Below are 16916 nucleotides of genomic sequence, written 5' to 3'. Positions count from 1 at the left end.
TAACATGGGGTTTCCCCTTCTACCTTTCCTTTATAAACTGCCATTTTCTTATGTGCCATGCCTGTCTCTTCTCTACCTAGATTAGAGTCAGTACTTTGTCCCTTCAGGACAAATACCCCTGCCCCCTTTCCCTTGTTCCTACCCCTTTTCCCTTGTCCGCTGTTTTTTATCTTTGTCTCTTTTTCCCTGCCCCCTCTCTCTGTGGGACAAATAAACCTTCTTTGAATGGAGAACTTGGTCTTGCAGTATCTTGAGCCAACATGGAGGTTCCCTAAACCTTGGGGGGGGGGGCAGCCAACTAATTGATCCTAAAGTCGACATTCTTAGTACAATGGCAGAGAGAATAAAGAAAAGGTATGGTGAGGAAAAGGAAGCCAGATGGTGTAGAAGTATATTCGTCTGCAAGACCACTGTGTGAATAAACACATTGATATCTCTTTCCAGCCAGTGGTTCTGAAAACAATGAGACTAGGGTTTGGAAATACGCTGAGAGTTGGTAAGAAGTCCCCACTTGGGCTTGCATACTGTGAGACAAAAAGAGGTATCTCAAGGTTTCCCGACAGGTCCCAGAGAAAGGTAACTACGAACGAAACTATATAGATTCGAGAAACACTGCAGGCTATAAAAGATGGTATCATATTAATACGAAAACCTATGGGCAACGGGGCGGGGGAGACAGCTCAGCACTTGTTGCCTGCCTGGTGGCCCAAGTTGGATCCCCAGAAAACACATGGTAGAAGGAACGACCAACTCCAAGATGTCCCCTGACCACCACATATGGCCTAGTCCAAACCTGCCTGAACATATAAACAGACAGGCAGACTGACATGAACACACAACAAATAAACAAGCAAAGTTCTTAAAAGATGGGAAAGGGTTACCGGTTCTGGAGAGAGTGCCCAGGACAGTGCTTCAAACACAGGAAGTGATCATTTGTGTTAGCTTTTAATTTTGTTTTTGAGTCAGGCTACTACACTGTAGTCCAGAGAATCCTCAAACTCACAGCAACCCTCCTGCCTCAGCCTCCAAAACACTTGAATGATAGGCATCCGTTGCCGTGCCCAGTGGTGTTTGTGTTGCTCTCTGTTCAGGCTATGTCCAGTTCATGTAGCAGATTCATGGATGCAAGCAGGTGAGGAGAGAGACGTCTTTGCTATGCCCAGTTATTCAAATAAATAAAATACCCATTCTTATATAAAAAAAATATCCCTTCGAAAGAGAGCAGGGTCATGGCCCTGACTCTGCACAGAGACCCACACCACCTTCCGGCTTCCTGAGTTTGAAGGCAAGCCCATTTGTTTTCTCTCATTTGACAAGAAAGAACTGAGCTTTGCATAGTTCCCTTACTAACATTAAATGGCATCTTTCACAAACGCCTTTTGTGGAAAGAACATGGTCTTTTAAACATTTACTCCTCATTTTAATACTTTGTTCATTGCTACCAGGCATGCCACTGATACTTTAATCATTAATCAATCAGAAAGTTACACTTAGTTTATATGAACAACAAGGTTAGGAATCCATTAGATTAAGCACCAGTGTTGGCTGTCACTCAAGGGAACAGGTGCTAACAGGGACAGAAATGCCTGACCAGCTTCAGCCAGCACTGGCATGGTCAGGTGGTCATTTAATCACATTAATACAAAATGGGCAATTCAGCTTTTGTCAATAGAAGGCCGTTGTTTGGAGCACCCACTTATTAATTCTTAAGAGGTTAATGAATAACCCACTTTGCATAAAATACATCACTGCAGGAAAACAGTCGTGCCCCGGCACATGTAAAAGTTAGCAGATGAAAGGTAAATGACACTGTTTAGTGGGAAGGTCACCTTATCTGTCTCCAGTCACCATGGTGGCTTCATACAAGACCCTGACCCACCCAACCCCAGCTGAAAATAATTTTCTTGAGGTGGCATTCTATCTCTTCTGCCAACCGAAAGCCTTGGTTCTTTTGTAAGAGCAAAGATAAAAAAAATCACCAAAATATAAAAAACATCATCTGCCACCCGACTACGCCACTCAGGCTGCCTCAGCTAGGCTCCTCTGCGAACATACCCTGTTCTTTTCCTGCAGTCATAACCCTGTTCTATTCGGTCTGCTTACCAGTTCACTAAATCCAGAGAGGAAATGTGAAAAGTTCAAAATCGTAATGATCTTATCATAAAGAAACATGCATCTTGCTGGCAGGAACACATTAGGTATTCACTGCTAATTTTGAATCATCACACCCTGCCCTCCCCGCCCCCCATAAGCCAGAATTTTCCTCAGCTCTTAAAAAATCCAAAGAAACAAAGATGCAGGTGAGATGGGAATGGCAGGAATACAAACATAGAGTTTAGGGGCAGTCGGGGGTTCATGTTTCACCTCAGTGCAGTTGCTAGAACTCGGACTCCACTCTTAAGGAGGTTCTGTGAACTGTATTGTTTCTTACGGGGATGAGGGGGGCAGCTATGTGCCCTCCCAAACACCTGGTCAAGACCCTGCAGACTTTCATGTGTGTTCTAAGCTGCCTTTTCTCGCAATAAAAACAGGAGGTAGTCCGCAGCCCATCCGTGTATTATATGAGCTTATCACTGCTTTCCTTTGATATCTTATCTATCCATTAACTCAATAGAAAGAGGCCGCAAAGCCGGGGATGCGCTGCAGGAAGGCCCCTCTTGGAAAACGCAGGCAAGACCTTTAAGCTGAGGTTTTAACTTATCTGGTGAAAGCCAGTTAAATGGAAGCTAATCCTTCATTTCACCCTTTTATTAAAGACCATGAGTACTCCAGCTTGGGAGTAGAGAGAATAAAATGAATGGAAGGAGAAATACAGGCAGAGGCAATAAGGAACGAGGCTTAGCTGTTTGCTCAAGGTTTGGGAAGCACTGGAAGGTAAAACTCCCAGAGAAGCAGACTCAAAATCCATAACAAAGGCTCCTGCTTCAGAGAAAGCAAGGTACTGCCTGCTGGATGCAGGAACCCTGCCCTTCAAGGATATAAACATCATATGCCAGGCATAATTGGGGGGTGTGAGTTCCCACCACCACCACACTATGCTTTTATATATTTTGGAATTGAGATATAAAAACCACCAACAACAGAAAGATGATCCCCTTTCCCTGAACCCGGACCACAGAAAACCAACGCTGGAAGTCCAACTCTGAGAAGCAAACTAAAGGAGAGGGCTCCACCTGGAGACTGTTTTCAAGCATCAAAGGCAAGCGTCCAGGAGCCCGCTTTCCTTTCGCCCCCCACTTGCAAGTTTCTAGGTTTTCTTTTCTAAAGGAAAGCCAAAGGTATTGCCCCCCGGTGTAATTAACAATGTTAATCTTCTTTTTCCTCTCTCCGGTGATAAAGGAATCATTTTTTTTATATTTAATTAATGCAGAGGATCATTTTGGAAAGTGGCTAATGAGCCTCTGATCACATTACCATGAAAATGTGCATTAACATTGCAACTGAGGAGGCTGTTTCATGTGTAGCAAATCCACTTTGTAATTAGCCCACTGTGAAATGAATCACGTCTGGGGTACTCAGAGGGAGCCAGGAGGCAGTGGGCACTTGGTGACTGCTGGGCCATAGACCACCAACGTCCCAAACACTGCCTTTTCAGCAGTAATACTGTCTAAAGACAGAAGTGGTCCTAGGCTAGAAAATAAACTTTATTTTGCCAAACGAGACATTTGCATGCGAATGCCACTTAAAAAAAATCGCCAACGAATAGAGTTATATTAACATTATAGACGCTGTCCAGTTTCCTTATGTTTTAACCAGAAAAGCCATCAGATATGCACTGAAGAGATGCTTGAATTTCTAAGATTTTTCTTCCTGAGTCAACACATGCACCCTGTAATAAACCCTTGCAATTAATTTATAGTGCTAAACACACAGAAAATAGTGCAAGGATGCAAGAATAGAAGATTAAAAAAAATTCCTTGTTATCTTTCTTAAGACATGTCATGTGGTTTCCTTTATACAAAAATACCAAGTCTTAAACCAAAACAAAAAAAAAATGTCTCATTAACCAGATAATTTCCTCTGGCTAACCAGATTTGGCAAGAAACTTTTCCTGTCTATTCAAAATCACTGAGACCACAGACCTATTAACTCCCAGTACTTATGCACACAATGATACAATTGATTTTCAAATGTCAACATGATCCCCAAACCAAAGAGGTCTCTCAAAAGATTACAGTCAGCCACCCCAGAACTGTTCCTCTGACTTGACAGATATCTTGGCAGCAGATACCCAAAATGTTAAAAGACTCCCACAGGAAGTCATCTGAAGGGGGAGTGGCAAGGAAACTGAGAACTGCCACCCAAACCTCAAATAAAAAAACCCCAAACAGCAAGTCTGCTCTCGATTCCGAAATGCACTAAAAGACAAAAAAAAAAAAAAAAAAAAAAAAAAAATCAAGCCAGCCAGATATCATTTCCCTTTGCTCAGATGAACACAAAGCCTGGCTGCTTCAGTTGCCGCCTGCAGAGCTGCACTCACCTGGGAAACTTCATACAGGAGTTTGTAGTGTTCCTCTCTTTTCTGAAAAGTGCACAAATTGCAGCCCATTCTAGGAAGCAGGGAGAGAGCACAAATCTTCGAGCTTCCCCAGAACGGCAAGGCAAGTGAACTGAAAGGGAATCACCCTCCAGACTTGAGTGCTGTTTATCATCAGTCACTTCGGTCCAGAAACAGACGAACCGCTGTGAGCTGAGAGCAGAAGCCTGGAGTGCATGCTCTCCGCCTTCCCGAAGTATCGTGCACTCAGCGATACACACAGAGTTTCCAGTCAGTTCATGGCAACACTCCCCCTGTCTCCGCATCAGTGCACATGACTACACAGATTCCAGCTCATGAATATTAATAGTGCCTCATTGATTATTTATGACAGAACATGTTAGCAGGGTGGGGTGTCATAGCTGCTGCTGCTGACAGATGAATATTCACTAATTAAGAAGCAAATGTAGTGTGGTTAAACAAAATTCACTTGTGTCAATACCATCTCTGTTTATTAAGGATAGAGGGGTTGAAGAGGGGGCATTTAAAAAGATCATACATTTAATTCCTCCATTGATATAAGCTTCTAATATGGTCATAAAAATTGAGAAACAGAAATTACTTAGTTTGCAACTCCATGTTTTGCAACAAAGAAATATTTTCAATGTTAGTTAATATAGGGAAGATGAATAAAAGAAATTATTTAAATTTAGAAAATAGACCCAGAAACAAATGAAAATTACGGAGTTGTTTTGGGAAAGGATGAGAAGGCATGTGTGTGTGTGTGTGTGTGTGTGTGTGTGTGTGTGTGCGCGCGCGCCTGCACGCTTGCGGGAGGGGGGTCTTCCAGCTTTCATTTTGACTATGTAGATAGGACTGAGTAGATTATTTATAAAGACCAGCACCCAGAGAAAATGTGAGACAGTCTTCTACTGCAAATAAAGAACATTTAAGCAAATGTGAGCAGATGACAAATAATAAATATTTTAATTAGATAATAAGGGCATGTCCATTAAACAGACATCTAAAGCACCATAATGCATGTAGATCTATATTTAAAAATTAGATAAATACAATGCACTTCCTCAGATAAATTACTAACATATATAGTATTTATGCTAATTTTATTAAAGTCATATATAACATTTCAGGATGCTGACATTGGTGATATTTACATTCTGATATAATGCACAATAATTCCATTTGTGATTCTATATTTGGAATTCATAAGATGCAAAGGTGAACACAGACTTAAATATGAATCTCAGATCTGCGAATAATAGAATTAATCCATTTAATTTCACACTCACAATTAGTTACTTTGGGTTGCAGGATAGTAGTTTGGGTCCTTTAAAGATAAACTACAAAGAGCCAAAGCAGATTAGCAAAAGTCAGTTCCTTTTGTTCCAACACTGTCGTGTCTAAAACCTCTGCCAATTAAAAAGTATGTCCTTCTCCCAGTACATTTTAAACTGGACAGGAGAGCAGGTCGATTTGAAAGCAAAACAAAAACAAAAAAAACATTAGTTATATACTTATGCATAAACTTATATATACTCATGACTCTGGCTAGAAGACATGGTGGATTTTGAAGACGTTTAATTGCTGAACATTTCTCTATAGATACTTTTTGGCGTCTAATTCCCTAAAAGTGCTTTGTCAAATGTTTTTAGAATAGATAACAGAAAATGAATCCAATAGAACTAATTTTTAACAAATTCACTTTGTGACTAGCAACACCTCAACCTGGCCAGTAGCCTGAGATGAGCAAACATTGTTGGCCATTTCCTTGGGGAGGTAATATAATAATCTGATTATCTGGGCCTAATTTCACCTAACAGCCTGGATGGGAGCCAAGACCTGGGACCTTCCTGAAAGTGGTGTGATAATTGGTGGTGCTCACGTGAGCGAAGATCACCAGGATCCTGCAAATTAGAAACCACTTGTAGGAGACATTAATTAAGCCCTGATTTCTTTATGGAACAAGTGTCTTCAAAGAGGCAGTCACAGGGAGCTCTACGGAAATCAGTGGGGGCCACAAACAGAAGCAAATACGGTAAGTGTTGGAGACGCAATACCTTTGATGTTATTGGGTGTGAAGGTGCCGGATCTCACCTCTTCCAAGCACACCCTGATTGCATTTGGAAGTTTCTCAGCTGAATGTAAGTGAGATATGGATATTGACATTCTATCCTTAAATATCCAGGTCAAGGAATTAGAGTACAAGCAGGCAAGGATGGCTCATTCATTTCTGAGTGTTTGCTGTCATGACTCACTAAACTCCTTTGTGGAAGGTTTTGGAAGTTGGGTATGCAACTATCTAGGCTGCTACTCATTTGGAGCTCTTACTGTATCTTAGAGTTGACTTATAATAAGAAATAAACAAAGCTTTAAAAATAATTTTTTCAGTTATTAAAAAAATGAGCATTTTAGCAAAGTAGAAGTAAGCGATTTGAATTATGGTTGCTTTTGTCCAGCTCTGCAGCTGCTCTTGGCTGTTGTGTTTATTCATTACTAGGCCCTCTGTTCTTTTGTTTCCATCTGAGGAAGCAAGTGTGGCTTCTCCAGTCATTTATCAAATGCTGCCCTTGGCCCATCTACCCTGGAAAGATTCCAACCTCTGCTGCTAATGGGCTCATCCCAAAGAATTAAAGGGTGTTTTGAATAAAGGACCCATAATCCCAGAATATTCAAAATTTCACTGGAATATGAGGGCCAGATTTTCTAGCAACTAGGCATCCTATTTTGTATTGGAGAATTATACAAAGTTGAAAATGGAGAAAAATAACATTAATCTGAATATTTGCAAAACTCAAGTAGATTAGTTACAACTGTTTGGGATGTTTGTGAGGAGCGCCTTCCTGATTGTTTCTAGCAGAGAATCTTTGCATCATGTGAGAATATATATTTGGGAATGGTGCATTTCGATACATACTTACTTATTTCCACTGCCTTTCATTTGTAATTACTGTCCTCCACACATATCCTTCTAAATAGAACATATGTTCATCAAGATCTAATTTAAATATCAAAGGTTAAGCTGGTAGTGAATGTAGGAATAAACAATTTTCAAATTCATCCTTGTAGCCCTGAATAGCTAAAGAGTTGCTGAGAGGGCCAGGCGTGGGTGGTGCATGCCTTTAATCCCAGCAGAGGCAAAGGCAGGGGGATCTCTGTGAGTTGGAGGCCAGCCTGTTCTACAAAGTGAGTTCTAGTAAGCCAGGGCTATTACATAGAGAAACCCTGTCTCAAAATAAATGGATGAATAAATAAATAATAAATGGGATAGCTGAGAGGGTATTTATTTTTATCTTTATAGAAATACACTGGCTAATAAGTGAAGATGGGATATAGACTGTGGCCATGCCAGCAGCCCTCTGTCAGTCTAGGTACTGTGAGTTACTGCCTGTCGATATGATACCTACTCTCACATATATCAGCGATAAATGGTTATTTTGGGTCACCTGATAGGAGATAATGTTGTCGCCATTCGAAGGCTTTCCAAAGACAAACAGATTGTAGTGAGTGCAGAGGACAGAGAGTCGTATTAAACAATGCCATGAGCAAGCAATTATGACATTGACACTGCAGATTGCATTGTATAGATGAAAGAGGAGAGAAGAGGAGGGAGGGAAGCAGAGAGGGAGAGGAGAGAGAGAGAGAGAGAGAGAGAGAGAGAGAGAGAGAGAGAGAGAGGAGACTGTCTATAATTAAAAGAGACTTTAACTTTAATGGCATTGCTGTAGTCTATTTTTAAATATGTCTATGACTTACTTGACAGAATTATCAAAACCATGAAACTGAGTATCTGTAGATGGAACGGCGGGGCTGCGTCCCGCCACCCGGCTAGCTTTACACCCAAAATAATTACACGGAAACTGTATTCATTTAAATACTGCCTGGCCCATTAATTTCAGCCTCTTATTGGTTAGTTCTCACATCTTCCTTTAACCCATATTTAGTAATCTGTGTAGCACCACGAGGTGGTCACTTACCAGGAGAGATCTTAACCTGCGTCTGTCTTGGAGAGGAGAAGCATGGCGACCACCTATGGAAACTGCCTGAAGCGTCAGCCTTCTCTCTCCAAGAATTCTGTTCTGTCTACTCTGCCTACCTAATTTTATGTCCCATTAAAGGGCCAAGGCAGTTTCTTTATTAACCAATGAAAGTAACACATAGACAGATGACTCTCCTCCATCAAGTGCCAACAAGTCATGGCAGTAGTCATTTTTAAGAAAAGTGCATGTAACTAGGCAGGGACACCAGACAGTTACAACATGGCTAAGAAAAGTCAGAACTTCTGATCTCAGTGGTGGCTTTTTTAAATCAATTAGTCACCAGGTAGACTTTGGCTATAGATGGTCTCTTTATTTTTGTTGTATTGCATAGTAAGATCTATTGAAAATTAACTCACCAACAATCTGTGTCATGCAACTCAGTATCCTTATACCTCCTTTTGATTTCATTGGTTCTACCTTCTTTGGTTTGGTTGCTTTGGATTAACGATAAGCCCGAAGTATAAGGATTAAGCTCTGGAAATAAAGAGTCATGGATGATGTAGTGAAGTTCTTCGCTCTCTCCTTCTGTCAGGCTCAGGAAATGAACTGGCTTTGTCTCGTGTGCCCACAGGCCTATTTGTCACAGAGTCACTGTCTCCTCGTCAGACCAATTGTGCAGCACCGTGTCTCTTGTGTTCAAGCTGCCTTTCGTCTACTTAAAACCATCCCCAAGGCCCAACAGGGGTGAGGCTGGCAATTTAGATATGCCGAAGGGAAGCTGCACATGCTCAGAGGCAAAGATGAAGTGTGAAGATATTCCGAGAGAGAGAGAGAGAGAGAGCATTCGCAAAGCTTTACTCAGAATGTAGAACTGTTCCACTTTATAATTATGACCATGTCCAAATCCTACATTAAACTGTTTCATATCTCATGTAGAATTAGAAACATAGTGTGTCAGACACATAGTATGTATGTACATGTGTGTACCAATGGCAGTTTTAGGTACCCTGGATGGGTCTCAGAATGTACCATCTAAGGACAAAGATGGGGAACTGCACCCATTTTCAGTCCTTACTAAGAGAAGTAATGGCTAAAGGGGACTGTTTTGGATCAGCAACGCTCTGAGATTCTCAAAGCAGCCATGGGCAGTGGGTAATCCAGCAGCTACCTTTACGTTGAAGCACATTTTCCTTACGTATGTGGTCCCTCTACTGATCATCGCCAAATGCAAGCCTTCCAATACATTAACACACAAGCTAGCCCTCATCCTTTACGTGATGCTTTATAAACACATGTAGTTCACATATCTATACTCAACTGCAGACACAGAGAACCCAGAGCTCAGAGAGATCGTCTTGCTCAGAGCTAACTTGAGGAAAGAGATCCATATTCGCTTCTCCAGTTGCAAATTCTGAGGTTGAGTTCAGTAGCTAGCTGCTGAGCTGTCCCTCTCTTTTACAGGAAGAGCTCTACTGATACGTTCTTTCCTGGTGATCAAGGAAGTGAAAGCTAGAAGTCCGAAGTACTGCATTAAAAAAATTTAAAAATGAGGGAGAGAATAACGGCTAAGATTTACCCTAGAATAGGAGTGGTAGTCCATGGTTTGAAAATATACACCTTCTCTATTAGAGTATTGAAACGTTTTTTTCTCACAGGTCAGGGTTGAATGTTATTAGCTAACGCTACAGCAGGCTGGGTGCAGGCACTGCAACTGGATACTCACCAGGATATGCAACTGTCTACACATGCGCAGGACTCCAGATCCAGGAAGTGCTCCGTGCTGATCCAAATGGGCACTGGAAATGACTCACGTCTTCCTTTGAGTCTCAGTCAAGCTGCACTCCGGTGTCAAGTCTGTATCACCTTCTCTTTGTCCCAGATGCTAGCTGGGTCTGTCCTTTGGAATAAACTCCCGAAACACTAGGCAAGTTCCATTTCGGTCTCCCCTGTGACCTCATAACTAGCAGTGATGTCTTTAGTTCTAAGTTCTCCATATATTTTATCCATAGCCAAACATGCTATAGCACACATCACATCTCTATTCGTGTTTTATCTCTCTTATTGGACTATAACACATATGAGGGCAGCAATAATATATGATTGTTTTTTAAGCCCTTAAAACTTCTTAGCGTGACATCTTCACCTTTCATTTTATGGGATTTCAATAAATGCATAAGAAATAAATAGACGTGATTGGGAGAATACATTTCTGGATCTAGCAAAGGGGCATACATTTAGGTTTGCGTTCTAATGCCTAATCAGTGGGTGACATTCCTCCCATTGTACTATTTTAAGAACATTAATGAATGGAGGAAACATGAGCATAAAATATATTTAATTTGATTCTATAAATATAAATTTTAGATCCCTTAAAACTATCTGCGTTAGGTCTACAGAAGAATAAGGCCTAATCACACGTGTTTTACAAGTTGCTCTTGTTTACATGATGAAATTTCTTACCCTTTCAATTAACACTCTGACATGCGGTAGTTACTCATTTATTACACACTATATTTATGAATACTTACTTTCTGAATAATACTGGTGTATGGATTTGGGAACTGTGTTTTTCTTTTATACCGTCTCAGAGGTAAATGTGAGAGCTAATGTACCATATTTACTACAGCGGAAATCACCTTATGCTAAATATCTCTACTCCAGGAGACTCCAGAGCCCTTCCCTGGCTCCAATCTAGTGCCGGTTACAGCAGTGTGGGCATTGACCAATATCGTGAGTTTGGAAAAATGTGGCATTGGCAGCTCCCATGACTGTCTTCCATTTGCTCAGCAAAAGCCTGACACATCAGCACGCTGAACCTGTCCACACTGTACTCATTTGTTGGCCATATTCAATTCATCCCTAGTGTCAATGCCTGCTGTCACCAGGGTGCTCCACCAACTCCACTTTTCTGAGAGTGGGCTCATTACTAGAGAGATCGCAGAGGGAATCACTAAGGCTCTCATCTGAACCTTGTAGTTATTACCTCCGTGGTTTTGCACAATTTACACATTCTGAAATAATATTTAATTTGCAGTAGATTGTGAAGATTGCATATGGTGACAGATGTGAGCATGAGTCCCTGAACTATGAGGAATTTTTCTCCATGTTGATGTGTGTGGGTTCTAGAGTCAATGTGGCTTGTTGTCTCAGTTACTGATGTAATGTGAAGTGAATTACTAATATGTTATAATTACTATGGTTTTTCCAATATTTCTTATTTTAAAATGGGTATAGCTATAACATTTGCCATGTGACTTTTGGAAGAGATAAAGTTGCACTGATGTGTATTAGATTTATCTGGCCCATAATGTGTCCAGAACATACTGCTTATGTTTACCACAGCAGCAAATAGAATAAAGAAAATTATGATAGCCAACTCAGACTTCAAAAACATGTCTGTAATGTTTTCTAATTATAAAGAGACGTTGTGATACCTCTCACAATACTTGACATTTATCTGTTGAACTGTTAAAATCATTTCTACCACCTCATTTGCTCCTGAGTCCTTTATGTATCAGTGTCTTGTTTACTGGCTCTTTGTTTAATACAAACAGTGGCATGGGAAGTACCCGTCTTCATTCACATAACAGCTCTGATGCTGTGTTTGTTCCTCTCCTGCATAATAAACAAGTATTGTGAACACAAGTGCACTAGAAACTAAGACAGCACGAGGCAATCTGTATCCTCATGGAACAGCAAGCTTGACAACAGTTTTTGAGGGAAATATTAAGTACATGTCTAGCCAAGCTCAGTTGCCCTATATTGGTCAGAGGCCAGAGTACTGGTCTTGATGATGCCACACTCATCAGCAACAATATGGGAATTAGTTTATCGTGAGTGGTGTCATCTCTGATTTCACATCATAAAAGGGTTTCAGCAAACGCTCACTAAATCCTTTCCTTCAGCCATTCTTTATTGAAGAATACTGTGCATAAAGCAAGGCAGTGATTACTGGACAGATCAGTTAGAAAACACAGGTTAATGTTGATTTAATACTTGCTAATTCTTTCATTTGAGTACTCCAGGCTGTCACCATGTCAGTCCTTCAAAGCGGTTAGTCCTCTTGACAGGAGTAATATACGATCATATGGCTAGTAAGTGGGGAGGCAGGACTCACGTTCAGCATGTCAGCCTGGCACTAGATCACCAGTACCTCAGACAGCTTGTCCCTCAGAGAGAGTTGTCATTCCAACACATTTGTAGATGCTTAGGAGAAAAAACACGGGCGATGCTTGTAGCATGTTGAGATATGAAAATTTCTCATAAATAGGCCAGAAGTGTAGTCTAAAATTAACTCCCAGGATCCATGTTGCATCCTCAAGCATGACTGCATAAAATAGATTGAATAAAACCTAAGCAATTTCCTAACTTCACTCCACTCGGCTGCCTATGGGATATTGCTGCACTTAATATACGCCGGGCAGCGGGGTAGTATTTCCCTTCTCAGTACTTAGTGGTAGGGAATACTCGGGACCTCATATTCCATGTCTATATTGACGGATAGTGAATGGCAGCTACGTAAGGGAGGTTTGGGGGAAAGTGGGAGGTTTGCTGTTGAAGCTCAGGATTAAAGTTCCAGATTTAGGGTTAGGTGTGGTGGTGCACACTTTTCATCCCAGCAATCAGGAAGCAGAGACAGGTGGATCCCTCTGAGTTAGAGTCCAACCTGGTCTATAGAGTGAGCTCCAGGAAACCCCAGGGCTACACAGTGAGAAAAATCAAACAAAACAAATGTCAGATTTAATTCTCCTGGAGCTTCAGATGGACCCATTCACTAGCGGGTATATCTACCCTGACTGCACACAACCCATTCAAGCCTATTTTATCAAAACTTGGAACCGTCTTCCACATAACTGTGATTCTTTGTCAAGTGCTGGGTGCAAAGGTGGCCTGACTATTGTATTCTGAGGGTTGAGCATCTGCCTTGCCTCCTCCTGCTCTATATCTAAGGACTGGTCACTGCCAGTCTGAACTATTTAGTCTCTTCTTCCCCCTCATTCTTTTCAGGAGCCATTCTTTTAGGGGGAGGCCACCATCCCTTCCACCAAGGCCCTGTTCTCTTCCCAGCAATTAGAGGTAGAAGAAGGTCCATGGAGCCACTGCTGCCTTCCTGTTTTCCACTGACTGTGAACAAAATCACCTATGAGCCTTCTCCTCCAGGTCCCTTTCCATTTCAGGCCTTAATCGAGTCTAGATGCTTCTTGACCATCGGATACTGATAGTACTCACACTTCCCTTCTTGTCCACAATCCCTTTCACCTAGTCAGTTGTTGTAATGCTGTTGAGGGCTTACAAATGCCTCAGACTTCATGTGGTAGATTTGATAATGAGAGGGAACATCAGACAAATGAAAACATAACCATTCTATGAATGTTCAGAAAATAACCAGAAAAGTCACAGGCAGAACACAGGAGCAGTATGAGGGTCAGCCTTCTTGTTTCCCTATCCGATTATGTACACAGGCGACATCAAGTAAATGAAGATGATGAAAAACAAGGCAGATAAAGGGATATAGATCCAAGAGATGACTTTTTAAACTCAGATATTTGGGTTTTGAAGTTTCTCTACCCAGAGGATCCTATGAAATCACCCATCTGCTGTGGTCCTGGTGTCCCCAGACTGACCTCGTTCCACTTTGGAGAACAGCTTTCACGCTGAACCAGCACGTGAGTGCTGCCTCTGTTTCTGTGGATTCGAAAGAAAACCGTCCAGCCTCACAGACATTCTAGCTCAGCATTTGTCCCCCACCACTGTCTTCAGCATGAGTATCTAGTTCATTTTATCTTTAGACTTTGGTGTTAGACAGAAGTCTTTAACCTTCCTTAAAATCATTTGCAGTATGGTGCTGGAGATATGGCTCAGAGGTTAAAGAACACAGACTGCTTTTCCAGAGTATTTGAGTTCTATTCCAAACACCCACATGGCAACTCACCCAGAATCTCCCAACCTTCTGTAACTTGAATTTCAGGATATTCAGTGTCTTCTTCTGACTTCTGTGAGCACTGCATACATGTGGTACATAGATATTCATACAGACAAAACACCCATATACACAAAATAAAAATAAAGGAGAAACAAAACATTTGCAATATGCTGAAGTGTCTCTTTTTCCTCTTTTTTCCTCTGTAGATTGGGTACGTCAGAACCTAATCCAAAGAGGTTTGCAGAACATGACTATATGGTACCTGATTCATGTAAGTACTCAATAAACTTTAAATAACATTTTACGGCTTATAATTTTTATCAAGAAAATATTAATGTAAGCAGTTATGTGTACAGACACTTTGAAAATGTCATCTTTTCTTAGGAAGCAACTGGATTTCTCTCATGTAAGCAGTAACTGCTGGGGCACCCAGGAGGGAGTGGGGAAGGGCTCAGAGATTATACAGAGCTCAGCCTTGGAGAGACAAGGATGCTCTGAGTCTCCTAGTGTTTGCTTCCTTTCCCACCATATTTTGTTCAGGCATCGAAAGCCAAGGTATTCATCTAGAAGTGGATGTCCCATCTTCAGGAAGTATTTTCAACTTACATTGGGTATACCAGCTCCATTACTGGGAAGGAATATAGTGCATAATTTCCTATTTAGAAAATGTTCACTTTCTGGGAAATACACTCAAACACATTGACACAGGATACTACTTCCTAAATATAACCCCAGTAGCACAGATACTGAAACAATTAATAAATGGGACCTCCTGAAACTGAGAAGCTTCTGTAAAGCAAAGGACACCATCAACAAGACAAAATGGCAGCCTACAGAATGGGAGAAGAACTTCACCAACCCCACACTGAATAGAGGACTGATCTCCAAAATATACAAAGAACTCAAGAAATTGATCATCAAAAAAACAAATAATCCAATAACAAATAGGGTATAGATCTAAACAGATAACTCTCAACAGAGGAATCTAAAATGGCTGAAAGACATCTAAGGAAATGTTCAACATCCCAAGCCATCAGAAAATGCAAATCAAAACAACTCTGAGATACCACATTACACCTGAAAGAATGACCAAGATCAAAAACTTTGATATAACTTATCCTGGAGAGCATGGGGTAAAGGGAACACTCCTCCATTCCTGGTGGGAGTGCAAACTGGTACAGCCCCTTTGTGTATCAGTATGATGACTTCTCAGAAAATTAGGAAACAACTTATCTCAAGACCCAGCAATACCACTTTTGGGTATATACCCAAAGGATGCTCAATTGTACCACAAGGACATGTGCTCAACTATGTTCACAGCAGCATTGTTTGTCATATTCAAAACCTGGAAACAACCTAAATGCCCCACAATCAAAATATATATAAGGAAATGTGCTACATTTACACAATGGAGCACTACACAGCAGAAAAAAAAAAGTAATGACATTTTGAAAATTGCAGGCAAATGGGATCTAGAAAACATCATATTGAGTGAGGTAACCCAAACCCAGAAAGACAAATATCATGTCTACTCACTCATAAGTAGCTTTTAGACATAAAGCCAAGAAAACCAGCCTACAATTCACAATCCCAGAGAACCTAGACAGCAATGAGGACACTAAGAGAGACATCCATGGATCTAATCTACATGGGAAATACAAAAAGACAAGATCTCTTGAGTAAATTGGGAGCATGAGTACCATGGGAGAAGGTAGAAGGGGAGGGGACAGGAAGGAAGTAGAGTGGGAAGAAAATATACGGCTCAATAAAAACAACAAAAAAATAAAAGCTTAAAAAAAAAGAAAATGTCCACTTCCTCAAGTCATCAGATTCCTTCAGAGGACAATGAATTTAGGTTTCTTTTGTTTTGTTTTATTTTTTCTTTTCCTTGTTTTTTCTTTTTCTTTCTTATTCTTTTTGTTAACATTTGCCAGGGCAGAGCTCACTTCCTATTTTGGGCTGTCCTTTCACCCAAGCATGGCAACTTGTACATGACAACTGGCTGTCTGACCGTTAGCCTGCATTCCCACCAGCATGCCTCTCATCCATACAGGAGGGTTGGCTTTATTTATAGGACTTTTGATTTCTATTTTTCAGTTGAGGTCAACTTAATCTTTTATCTACTAAAACTAACCTAGGTAATCACTTGGATAGTAGTTATAAATATTTATATCTCATTTTATTTTTCATTATAATTGACTTAAAAACCCTTCTACTGGAAATACTTTTCATCATGCATTGAAAATATAATTTTGGTTCATACAATTATCCTACACAGCAGGGTCTGTGTGGTATATTAACTTATTTTATTTTTTATAGAGCTAGACAACTGTGTTTGCCAATTCCTTTCATCTTTAGATGCCATAATATGGTTTGTTCTGGCTAACAGAATAGGGCTAGAGGTCCTGATCAAGACACCTGTCAGGTCTGACCTCTAGAACCTGCTCTCAACGTCTTTCAACTTACAACATGGGTACTAGAAAAAAAAAACCACCAGTAATGGAGCCATACTGTGCAA

General features: G+C 40.8%; 1 protein-coding gene across 2 annotated transcripts in view; it reads right to left on the bottom strand.

Moving 5' to 3' along the window:
• Pdzrn4 (PDZ domain containing ring finger 4) overlaps positions 1–16916 on the bottom strand; it is a 336730-nt gene that overhangs the window by 141755 nt on the left and 178059 nt on the right. The window contains exon 1 of one of the 2 annotated variants that reach the window (XM_038342517.1): positions 4481–4549. The exons of the other annotated variant lie outside the window; for it this stretch is intronic. Coding sequence (XP_038198445.1) covers positions 4481–4549 — 69 coding nt within the window. Of the gene's footprint in view, positions 1–4480; positions 4550–16916 lie in introns of those variants that run through there. 2 annotated transcript variants of the gene reach the window in all.

Source organism: Arvicola amphibius, chromosome 9, assembly GCF_903992535.2.
Source record: "Arvicola amphibius chromosome 9, mArvAmp1.2, whole genome shotgun sequence".
In the NCBI taxonomy this organism is placed as follows: Eukaryota; Metazoa; Chordata; class Mammalia; order Rodentia; family Cricetidae; genus Arvicola; species Arvicola amphibius.
Note: the sequence above shows the minus strand (reverse complement) of the source record. Positions and strands in the feature narration are given on the sequence as shown.